The sequence below is a fragment of the Anabrus simplex genome, chromosome 1 (assembly GCF_040414725.1).
Source record: "Anabrus simplex isolate iqAnaSimp1 chromosome 1, ASM4041472v1, whole genome shotgun sequence".
NCBI classification, from domain to species: Eukaryota; Metazoa; Arthropoda; class Insecta; order Orthoptera; family Tettigoniidae; genus Anabrus; species Anabrus simplex.
Genome location: NC_090265.1, coordinates 1,740,078,597 through 1,740,091,589, shown reverse-complemented (window position 1 = coordinate 1,740,091,589; position 12,993 = coordinate 1,740,078,597). Strand labels below are relative to the sequence as shown.

At 36.5% G+C, this 12,993-nt stretch overlaps 1 protein-coding gene across 1 annotated transcript in view; it reads right to left on the bottom strand.

The window, feature by feature from the left end:
- The window catches only part of unc-104 (kinesin family member unc-104), an 871,528-nt gene that overhangs the window by 63,053 nt on the left and 795,482 nt on the right, over positions 1-12,993 (bottom strand). Inside the window, exon 28 of the mRNA XM_067138474.2 lies at positions 10,337-10,569. Coding sequence (XP_066994575.1) covers positions 10,337-10,569 — 233 coding nt within the window. The remainder of the gene's footprint in view (positions 1-10,336; positions 10,570-12,993) is intronic.

The following is a 12,993-nucleotide window of genomic DNA, read 5'->3' as shown; positions in this document are numbered from 1 at the left end:
ATCCAGCTCCATTTCTGTGGCAATGGTGGTGGCGATTATTGTTTTAAGAGGGGCTACAACTGGGCAACTATCCTCTGTTGTTATCTGAGCCATCAGTCAGACTGGTGTGATGCAGCCCTCCGTACCACCCTATACCTGTGCTAATCTTTTCATTTCTATGTAACCACCACATCGTATACCTGCTCTAATCTTACGACAGACAGAAGGAGAATATGGATGTATTCTACCATCCTCATCAGGTGGAAGAAAAGACAAAAGACAAAAATAGAGGTCATTGATCCATTACTCTACCCTACAACGAGTCAGATAAGGGGAGCACGAGAAGAAGGGGAAAGTTAGTGAAGGAAAGAAATAAAGCAAAACGAAGAAAAGCTCTAAAATTAAAATGACAGATACTGATCTGATATACTGTCTTTTTCACAAAACTTGATCATGATGCAAGATCAAATTGGGCATCAACACTTCATTCAAATTTAATTTTATATGGTGTCCAGAAGAAAATCATCAAACTGAAAATATTCATGAGCAAACAGATGCTAGATAACAACTTAGGAAATTTCACTATTACCAAGAATATCTAAAACAAGAAAAATATATTTTAAATTATTTGTAAACAAACATATATTAACATTTGCAATATTTCTGTCACAAGTATTTTTTTGTATTCTCAAGATAATTTTAAAATGTTGCTGTCCAGTTCGTCGCTCAACAAACTGGTTTGATGCAGATCTCCATGTCACCTTATCCTTAACTAATCATGTCATTTCTACAATACTGGAAAAAAGAAATATTACAAAGCCTAAAATAAATGGCTGAATGAGTAAACAGGTTTTCATAAATTTATACGTATGATTTCCAAGGAAAGTGTAGCCTACTTAATTTATGATTTAACAGTAGATGTTTAGAAAGCAGTTTCTCATATTGAGACAAGATTTATGCTACATGCCAATAAATATCTCTGTAATGAAGCAGATGCATATTTTGTTAATTCTAGAAAATAATAAAAAGTAAAATGAATAAAAATGTACAATACTAAATACAAACAGAATCATTCCTCCCTTGGTGCATTGTAAAGTGATAAATAACATAGGCTACATATGAAAGGACCAAATTTTATGTTAGGTAGTAAATAACATTTCCTAGTTTAGAGCCAGATAATAATCCAATACATCTTCTATAAGAAAAATTCACCAAATAAGGAAATCTTTTACAACTTTTCATTCATAAAACTCTCAACTAATACAATATATGATGACACATTTATTAAAGCAGAACTGCAGATGCATAAATCAATTTCAATGAAGCAGCATAATTAAAAAGCTGAATTACACAGGGACGTCGCCAGTGAGAGCAAGAACACTGCCCCTCTTTTTGCCTAATCAGTAGGTGACTTTAAAAGAGATGGCAGATACTGCAGTCTTCTAGGAATAATCTGATAGTAGAAATACAACTAACGTGTGAGGGTGCAAAACACAGTGATGATAAACACTAAATTTTCTATATTCACGAAGATGAAATTTGACGGAACATAGCAGTGACTTATGGATTAAAATTTCACTCTCCAGCTGATTATAAAGAAGAGATCACCAGTTCTGAAATGTCTATAAAGAGGTGCTACACAAATGTTTAGTGCATTCTTTAATTGTTTATCAGATATTCTGCTTGCAAAACTAACTCATTGCGTTTATGGAAAATAATGTACACATAAATGAAACAACAAAAGAGAAACATACAAGCATTCCAAATATGAAGTAATTATTGCAGTGTCAAGAATTTTGTTTCATGTTTAGTATGGATCGATATTTCAGTTCATTCCCAGACAATGATGCCAACTCATTTTTTTACAATGTTCCTACCAGCTGTTCAAAATGTACCGAGAATCACCTTCAAAGCACCTAATAAGTGAAAAAAGAATTGTATAAATAAATATATAAAATAAATAAAGAAGAAAGCAAAAGCACTCAATCAATATTGATAGAGATGAAAACAATATCCCTCTTAAGGAAGAAGGAACATTTAAGGCTGTTCATTAAAGAAATTTATGTAAACAAAAATGCGAATAAGTATCCGTATTTCCTTACACTCACTATTTTCTTCTTCTACAAGCATTTGTTAGAGACTGTAGTTCCAGAAGATATCTTAAAATGCTGGTTATGAGAGCTAAATGCTGATCAATTATTTTGTAAGACCTGTGCTCTTTGTTTTGAGCTTGTAAAGAAGAATTCGTGCTGACCCATTTTATTCCGTTAATTTGTTTGGAGTATCATATATCATGGAAAGAAATTGTTCCCTTTTGACTGTATTAACAAAAAAAAATTCCTGAAATTTATACAATAATATACAAAAGTCGCTTCATTCTTTGCTTGGGGTAGATTCACAAATCCAAGCCCTTCATATCAGTACACTGCTCAATCTGCTTTTGTAAATGCACATCATCTCCAGTAACTATCATACACTCATATGAGTCTATAGGCAGAAAATATTTTGTCTTATAAGCCAAGAAATATATTATTTGATTTATTTTTCAGCTTATTATCAAGTAGAGGATGTTGCACTTTTCAGCTGTCACAGTTCATTCTTTGCTTATATCCTGGTTAGAAGTTGATTTCTAAAATAAGATGGAATACCAGATCCTGCAACACACTACACTTTAGAGTTGAAACTATTCATAAATGAGGCTTTGGGTTCAAGTTAAAAAGTAGATCCACTAACTGTACCGACTGATTTCAAAACCATCCACAGACATAAAACACAAAGCAATTCAGACCCATTTGTTAGAATGTTGTCAACTGATGCTTGTAAATCATTTTCTTAAAGTTAGGACAAGACAGAACTGTACCAGAAAATGATAGAAAATGTTCAAAGGAGATAATCAAACCGTAAGGTGAATCAACCAACTATTATTATTATTATTATTATTCTCGTATCAGAAACATACATGTTGTACACAGTTATAATTACTATATTACATTTGCCCAAAACTTGGCCACTTCCAAAGCATTTTTTGATGCTTGATATAGTTCATCTTCTGTGCAGGAGGCTGGACATAGACGACACTGGAGCATATGTTGGACTGTCTGGTCTTCTCCGCAGTCACATTGGATTTTTTCTTGATCTATATAGCCCCATCTTGCCAAATTAACTTTGGATCTGCCAACTCCAGATCTCAGTCTATTCAGGGACTTCCAGGTCATCCATTCTTCATTGTAGCCAGGAGGTAGAGTTTCAGAAAATCTTATCCAGCCAGGAGGAAGGTAGGATGTAGCCCTCCATAATTGCAACCTGGCTTTTTCAGTAGTGGTTCTAAGTTCCTTTGAAGTTCTGAGAAAACTCTTCCTTGACTTTAAACGTTGCAGATGCGGTGCATGCCCATATAGAGGGTGGGTCCTTTCCTGTTCCACTGTCTTTCTTTCCTTGTTCGCAGCTATTTCTCTTCGAACAGAAGGAGGTGCTATTCCTGCAAGGTGGTAGAGCCATTCAACTGGAGTGGATTTCAAACAACCTGTTATAATTCTGCAAGTTTCATTGAGAGCTATATCCACCTGTTTGGCATATGTTGAATTATACCAGACAGGACACGCATACTCTGCTGCAGAATAGCATAGTGCCATTGCAGAAGTTCGGATGGTTTCAGGTTGGCTACCCCACTGTGATCCGGCCAGTTTCCGTAAAAGATTGTTCCTGGTGGAGACTTTTGATTTGCAGTTCATGCAGTGCTTCTTGAAAGTAAGAGATCTATCAAGTGTCACTCCTAGATATTTTGGAGACTCGCAGTGTTCCAGTTCGACTCCTGACCATACTATCTTTAACTTGCGAGTGGCTTCCCTGTTTCTCAGATGAAAAGCACACACTTGTGTCTTTGAGGGGTTCGGTTTAAGCTGGTTTGTGCTGTAATATCTAGAAAGATCATTAAGGGCATCCGTGAGGGTGATCTCCACTGTTTCAAAATCTCTTCTCTGAGTGGCTAGGGCGAGGTCATCAGCATACAAGAAGCTACTGCAATTGGGGGCTATGGGTTGGTATTGTTCATATTATTATACATTTTTCAACTGTACAATAGGATCCATAAGCTTCATTCTTTGCTTCAATGTCCTGTGTGTCGATCTTCATGTACTGAAGATGAACTGTTTCAGGCAATGCAGAATGCGCTTTCCCACAAGTTTGGGAAACTTTGCCCAAAGAGATTTCTACCAACTTCCTGTTTAACATTGTACCTCAACCAATAAGCTGATCACCATGAATTAGTTAAAACTAATACAGATTCTTTTCAAAGAGAGAACACAGAAAGGAAAAGTAACATCACTGGGAAGGACTTGACTACTGGAAGACGTATTCGAACACGACCAGAGCAGGACACAAAATGTAAATTCTTTGCCACATTATTAGGGACCAGATTTCTTGGCAATAGGTTAGGATTTAAAACTTACTCAGCAAGTAGCAAATAGCAGGAGTCCTATATGGCCGTGCTCTTAATGTTCATGTGAACATTACTCGCTAAGTAAGTTTGTATTGAATATAAATATAAACCCTACTCATAATACATAAATGATTGGAAGAATCTCTTCCAAATAGCACCAAAGTAGATCTCAACAGCCATGTACCCACAGTTCAGGGATTCAAGTCCAGGAAAGTTCCCTGCAAACATTATGGGAATTAACTGGATCACCTGAAACTGCAAGAGCAGAGCTTTGTAAAACCAAGATCTCTAACATCCCAGGACATATGACAGTAGCAAAACATTTACTAACTGGCTACAATCAAAAATGGCATGTATGGACATCTCTGAACAGACCAAGGCAGAAGTGGGCAAGTCCAAAGTCAACCTTGTGAGATGGTGCTATATAAATGCTGACAACATAAAATGCAAGTGCGGTGAAGAACAAACCATGAAACACTTGCTTCAATGTCCTATGTGTCGATCTTCATGTACTGAAGATGAACTGTTTCAGGCAATGCAGAATGCACTTGACATTGAAAATATTGGTCACATTGGTGTTTTAAAGTAATATTTGTTTGTGTACAAGATGTTTCCCCTAGCTATTAGGCCCCTTTAAACAACAAACATCATCAAACAACATCAAGATGTTTCTGACATGAAGATAATAACCAAAGGGGATTTCTATTCCACCAATGTATGACGTAAAAAAGGACACCCTTTACCTTCAGTTTATCTAACTGTTCCCATCATATACAAAATTATCATCCTCTTTGATGAAGCATTTTTATATTTCACAACATAATTTGAATGACAATGGACATTTCTTTGAAGATGAAGACTACATTCAAAGCAGATTTCTAATTCCTCCTATAGCTGGATTATCTGTAATGGACATGGATACAAAATAAAGTTTTGGTTTCGATATAGCCTTCTTATTTTACATCCCATAGTTTATGAAAGGTAACATCATTTCTTGTTGCAAACAAATAAAAGTAGCAAAATAGAAATATCCATTTAAGAAATTTTGCATCAACAACCTCAGATCCCACACCATTCACATTTAAAAAGAGCCTTGCCATCATCTTGGAAGTTTGCAAACATGCTCTACTGAAGCTGGTGTTAACAATGACAGAAGTGAATACAAGGGAAGTATCTGCGACGTCCCTGTGAGTTAGTCATCTTCAAATTTGGCCACACAGTCACATTTGTGCTTGTCCTGCAAGGACGACAAAAGCAACATCAAATACTTGGACTTACTGCCTCGGTGGCCGATTCACTAGCAGCTAACAAGTCACAGCTCTCTAATACATACTGCACATATGTCTCACACTGTCAAAGAAAGGAAATCACCAAATTAGAAGAGGACAATGTCCTCTCTGCTAATAATAAAACCGATAATGATATTATTTTCTTCCATGACACAGGCTGAAGAGGACCTAACTTTGTGAAAAATATATTTCAGAATACTGCAGTGGCATTAATTGTTATAGCACTCAAAACTTCATACATAAACTTTTTAATAGGCAGGATTCAATAAACAAGTTTGACAGACTTACAGATTGATTTTACCAAACATTTCTCAATGAAAACTTAATCACGTATTACTGCCATATCAGGGATATAAAATAATCTTCAACGCAAAAATAATACCCTCAAAACATTAACTCAGAACAAGACCCTGAAGTGCAAAATTATTTCTTTCACCTTATGATTATTGCAAAAATTATCTTTTAAAACCAGATAAAATAATGAGAGGTAGTGTTAGAAAATGTTACGTCCAGGATTTACAGAGAAACATCCGGTCTCAGGCTGGGATATAAGGTATTGTGACGATTCAGTATCTCACCAACATGTCCGTAGTTTCAATCCCAGTTAAGTATACAGTGAGCTGTTTGGAATAAAGTTATGTTCCTGAGGTTCCCATTCCATGTAAAACTGTATGCCCTGATGGTATGTAATAACAATATTAACATTCACTTGAAATGTAAACTTGTTAGCTAGGAATGATGCCATCCATTTTTATAAAGTCTTGATTTACTGATGATGATTAACATTTTTATAAGTCTGACAGCTTACGATAGTGGTAAATGGTAACTTCAGATATGTCTCAGAAAACAAAAGAATATAATTTGTGGTTTTCTTGGGAAAAAAAAACACCACAAACACACTCTCTCTCTCTCTCTCTCAAAGTGAAATAATCAGGTATTCATTTTATCACTACATAAAATCAATAATCCAGAAGAAAAAGGACAGGGATCTAGATTGGGGACTATCTTACTGCCAGATAGCTGCTCAATTGTTCTTGCATAGGATGAGTGGACCACAAACCAGTCTTCAGATCCAGGTAAAAATCCCTGACCTGGCTGGGAATCAAACCTCTGAGTGTAAGAAAGGCACTTTAACCCTAGCTCACAGGGTCGTCCATATGATCCGTTATAGCTTGAAATAATTAAATACTGGTAAGATAACCTCTCCTCATTAACCAGATTTGCTCTAGGAGACAAGCTTTACTTTGTACAATTTGGGCCTTTGTCTTGAATTTTGTCATATCTTTGGAATGTCATAATTATAGTATTTGATTGGGTGCCTCTTTTCTGTATCTACTTAAATCAGACTGAACATTGTCTACCTTCCCATCTATGTAAAAGCTGAATGTATGTCACAGTCATTAAAATAATAGTCTCTTGACTTTCCCTCTGCTTCCCTACTCCCTGAAGATGGTTCCCCATCCTATTCAACCTCACTTGGTCAACTCTTGTTCTTTTATGATTCCAACGGTATTCCGTGTGGAGACCTAGGGAGTCTTTCAATTTTGTGCCTTTCATAGTCCTTGTGTTTCTCTGGCTGTTATCGTCATTTTTCGGAGTGTTGGATCCCTTCCATTTTTTCCCCTCTGATTAGTGTTAATACAGGACGGTTATCTAGTTGTACTACTTCTTAAAATAATAACCACCACCATCACTGATTATTACCCAATTTTACTTCCTCTTGAAATAATAATCACCACCTCTGTTTCTCTTGCCCTCCATAGCAGAGCACAATATCTTTTAGGTAGCATTTCCTCACTCATTCACTTTACTTAACCCTACCACTCATATGCAGCGTTTCATCCGAAGGGTTCTTTCCCAACTTAGCATTTATCTCTTCATTATGAATGTCCTTCTGCCATGTTCCCAGCTATTTCTATCAGCAGTCAATTTCATTAATTTTATGATTAATTCTTTCAGCTTAAACATAAAACACCCTGAGTACATTCAGTCTTCACTCGTGTAGCCTACTGTGCACTGTAAATGAGTTTGTTTGGTACAGCAGACTGAACTTGCTGTGTTTTCATCATTACACTTTAACTCCATTTCTCTCAAACCATTCTTATAATATGGTAGAGTTAAAAACTCAACTTTGGACAAGCTGGGCAGAAAGTTCCTATGCCTTCATAATGACAGGCTTCAGCAGCCAGCACAATTCTTATCCTTGCCACTAGATGGGGCTTCAATCATTCCATCCCTGACCTTGTCGAATGACAGGAAATAGGTTGTGGGATTTTCACTTGATTTCTTATGGGTTTTTGAGTTTAAAATTTTTTATTTCCATTACATTATTTTCCCAGTGGGTAGGGGCAGTAGAACACAACCAAGGTATTCTCTGCTTCTTGTAAGAGGTGACTGAAAGGGATAACCCTCTGGGGCTTTCAATCTGGGACCATGGCTGGTGACCATTGGACCCCTAGCTGAGTCTGGCATTTCTTCCACATATTTATCAGGCACCTTACTTTCATCTTTCCTATTTGATCTCCGTTGATCAACTCATGTTCTCTTCTGACTCCAACAACAGTAGGTGTGTGAAGTCTAAGGAGTTATTTATTCATTGTTGTGTCCTTCATGACCCTACCTTCTGTTTTTGTGGACACCTTCATTCTTTGGAGGGTCAGACCCCTTCTTTCTCCCTTCTGGTTAGCGTGAAGAGAGGATTGTTGCCTAGATGCACTTCCTCCTACAATAATAATCAGCACCAATACAATCTCTCTCTGTTCTAGTGGTAGGAAAAATGGAGGGATCAACTAAATGATGCATATCACTAGGATAGATTTGGGTGGTAGAAATGTAGGGAAAAAAAAGCATGAATTTACTGTAATGATTTTACAACAACAGTAAAATTTAGAAGAGCCTTGATCTACTCTTTGGCAAGAAAAAGAAAACTGTACCAAACTTCATGGTTATGAGTAAACACCACCATCTTATTGAGTGAAAGGGTAGCATACTTCCTACCATTAAAAAGATTAATTATTATTAATAATTAACTTCTTTTTTTTTTTTTTTTTTTAAGCTGGAGAGAAAATTTTAGTCCATTGTTAATGTAATTCATACAAATCCAATTAAGGTCAGGTGTATAGTTAGCAATTCAAATAATCGATAAATGCAACATTACGTATAATGGTATAATACAGTGCTCAAAAACAGTTTTTCATATTCTGGTTAAGATTTCCCAAAGGGAACTTGAAATAGTTGTCCTGAATGAATATATTCATAATTCCAATATAATTGGCACATTATTGAAAATTATAAGCACACTGGCAGTGCCTAAGGCTCCAAGTAGCCTGTACAGTGACCTCCACTACATGCACTAGCCATTTGTCTTGGTAGGTATGCTTGTTACCAACTGATGACCCCAAATTAGCACACTGGGGCAAAGAATGAGTTAGCTGGAAAATTTATAATTTCTAATAACGGACCAATTATATTGGAATTATGTTCTGGTTTAGCACACATTTTATTGTGCTATGTGTATGTGTAATACATGTGTATTATGTATATTACAAAGAGTATATACAAAGGGAATCAACAGAAACACAACAAAAACTCAAATGTCATAATGTGACATTCAACATCTCCATTTCAGATACTCCACTGGAGTAGGTAGACCACTTTTCATACTTGGGTAGTACCCTATCTGTGCACTGTAACTATGAGTATGATGTGGAGAAAAGAATTGGTGCTGCCCATGCAGCATTTGGACAACTATCACACTGGGTGTTCATGAATAACGACCTGACCATGAAGACGAAACTCATGGTGTACCACGCTGTTGTCATCACAATGGTTGTGAAACTTGGACCCTTTACCGACGTGACTTGAAAAAGCTCAAGCGTTTCCACCAGCAAAAACTTTGATCCATCCCTAGGATAAAAAGGGGAGACCATGTCACCGATATTGCTGTTCTTGAGAAAGTGCATGCCAAGAGCATAGAATCGTCCATCATTGGTCATCAGCTTAGATGGATTGGTCACATCCGTCGGATGAGTGATAGCAGATTTCCACACCAAATCATGTACGGTGTACTTTGTTCTGATACCAGACCTTGTGGAGCCCCCATGAGGTGTTACAAGGACCAGCTTGAACACACTATGAAGATGGCAGGTCTCAATCAACAAACCTGGGACACTCTTGCTCAAGACGGTACAATTTGATTCTGGACCATCCTACTGCATGAAAACTCTGTGCAGCATAACCACGCCCACCTCCAACAATCCTGTGCAATCTGTGTGGATGCTTACTCCATGCTAGAATATGGAATATGCCGATGTTCCCTTGTGTTTTCATGTTTTCCTTGCCTCTCATTTCTCCCTGTGCACACTTTCGTTGTGTGAACCTTTTGGTGTTTCCTATTCTTCTTAGCTTTCTATTCTTAATGTGCAATTCATTACACCTGGAACTTTCTTAATTTTGTGGCTCTCACCAGCAGTGACTGTATAATCACAATGGATGAACGGAATTGTACTGTTACAGTCCCAGTTCATGAACACAAAGTAGACCCGTTAAGTGAGATAATGATTTTCACAGTACAAGATACAATTTTGAAAGGAAAAAAGATCCTTTTAATGAAACAGTAAGTGAAACATACCTTCTCAGACTTAGTAAAGTCATGTCTAGGAGCCTTGTCAATGCCTAACCGTTCACGTAGTAGTAACATGTGGCGTACACGCTCAACTTCTTCTAACCGTGTCAGCTTCTCAAGTTCCCACTGGTGATCAAAGATGAGGCTGTCTCCACGTGGCCGCCAGCCATGCAAGTTCTCCTCACCACGAACATATGTAGAACTTGTGTCAAGCACTCGTCGCTGCCTGCGCTGTACACCTGCATAGAGTTACAATATGATAGATATTCTACAAGTTTAGAACAGTTTCTGAGTCATTACTATAAAAATCATCCAGAAATTAAGAATACTTAAGATCATTCACTTATAGAGGCAAATCATGTGTTTGAATCCTAGTCCAATGAGTTTAAAATTTTGAAATATGTTATGACAAAGGTAAGCAACTGGTAAAATAAAAAAAAGAAAAAAAAAAGAAAAAGAAACACACTATATGACATTAACTTTTACTCTTATATTCTTCATAACTTCATGAATGCATTAAGCTACAAAGTGCTACTGCCACTGCCTAATATTAAAGGTAAAAGAGCAAACGAAGAATATTTCACACAATACTACAGAGTATTTCTACACAGGCTTTATAAAACAAACTACTCTCTGAAATAAGAATTTTACTGTCGCTCTAGGTAAATGGTATTGCCTAAATCCACTAGGGAACAGCCATTCAAAATTCTCAACTTGAAAAATATTAAAATTACTTTAAGAGACAGTATGTAATGTTGCTTGTCTAAGAAGTATTTAAATATATTAGGATTAACTGAAATTTAAAAAAAGAAAAGAACTGTCTCATATCATAATGGAATACACATGGGAAAATACTGACCAAAAGAATGTATGTTATTTCACTCCTAAGTTATACAAATCACACACAGATATTATACCTGGTCACTTGCATCAGTCTTAAATATAAAATGTTGCTTTATCGCCACATTATTTCCTCAAGAAGGCATTGTGACCTACTCAGTGATAACTCTGAACATATTCATGCACTATGCTTTCTTTTTTATGATTTATAAGGATGTTTACACTATAAGAAATGCTCATGTCCATTGCAAAGAATTTGGATGCATAAATACATTTGAAGGACCCAAAAGGAAGACAGCAGGGCCACATTTACTTCACATTTCATTATATTCTTGTTTACTTTCTTTTTTATTTATTTTATTTTCCTCTCTCTTTTATTAGTTTGTTTGTTAGTAGATTTTCGAGTTCACATCAGGACTTTACTTCAGATCTCTCTTTCCTTATTTTCATTTCTTATAAAGTTGCAAATTACACTAACCTGCAATGATTTCCCGAGTATGGTGAAAATAAGTGGTTGATATGAAAAATGATTTACTTACTCCTTGGTGCTATAGCCCATGCAGGACCTTGGCCTCTCTGACAATTGTAGTCAATCTTCATGATCTTCAGCACTCTTCCTCCATCTTCTTATTCCCAACTTTCTTAAATCATCCTCCACATCATCCAGCCATCTTTTTTGAGATCTTAGTTTCAATCTTCTGCTATCTGGATTTCCTTACTAAATTTTTTTGACAGACCTATCATCTGGCATTCTCTCTACACGTCCCAACCACCGTAATCTGTTACTTTTATTTCAGATACAATATTTGGATGTTGGATGTACATAGAGCTCTTCCAGTTCTCTGTTTTTATTTATTCTCCACTGTTCCCCTTCATTCACTGGACGAAAAATCTTTCTCAGTATTTTCCTCTCCTATCTGTCAAACAGTTCTTCATCTGCTCTGGTCATTGTCCATGTTTCAGAACCATGAAAAAGATATGCTGATTTCAAAAACACCAACCGTTTTGCCGTAATATGTACAGGTAGTATGTAATTAGATATTTTATATATATTGGTGTTTGAAATTTAATGTAAATTTAAGGAAATTTGAATTCATTTTATCAGGTTTTGAAAAATTTTACCAGACATCATAATATGTGAATAATACTAATATCAGTATGTAAGAATTCTGTGAAAAAACAAATGCTTTATCAAGTACCGTTTACAAGATATCAATAAAAACTCGTTAGAGGAGAGATCCTCACTTGGACTATGTGTAAGTAGGGTGGAATCCTGCTTCATGAATTTACAGAGCTCAGAACATTTTAAGCAAGCATCAGACCTATGGGAGTAACGGAGTTCCACTACCATTTGACAGGCGAGGGACTCCTTGGAAACAATTTGGTGAGTGAAATGGAATTCGATGGGGAGCTATCATTATTAATGGGGCCTATGGAAGAAAGAAAGTAGAACTGGCTGAGTCAGCAAAGAGGATGAACCTGGATGTGCTAGGAGTAAGCGATATTCAGGTAAGGGGAGATAAAGAGGAAGAGCTAGGAGATTATAAAGTGTACTTGATGGGTGTTAAACAGGGAAGGGCAGAGTCTGGGGTAGGGCCATTCATCAGGAATACTATTGCATACAACACAGTTTCAGTTAGGCACGTAAACGAGCGAATGATATGGATAGATTTGGCAGTTGGAGGAATTAGGATGAGAATTGTCTCGATGTATTCAACATGTGAGGGTGCAGATGAGGATGAAATTGACAAGTTTTATGAAGCATTGAGTAACATCGTAGTCAGGGTCAACAGCAAGGACAGGATAGTGCTAATTGGTCATTT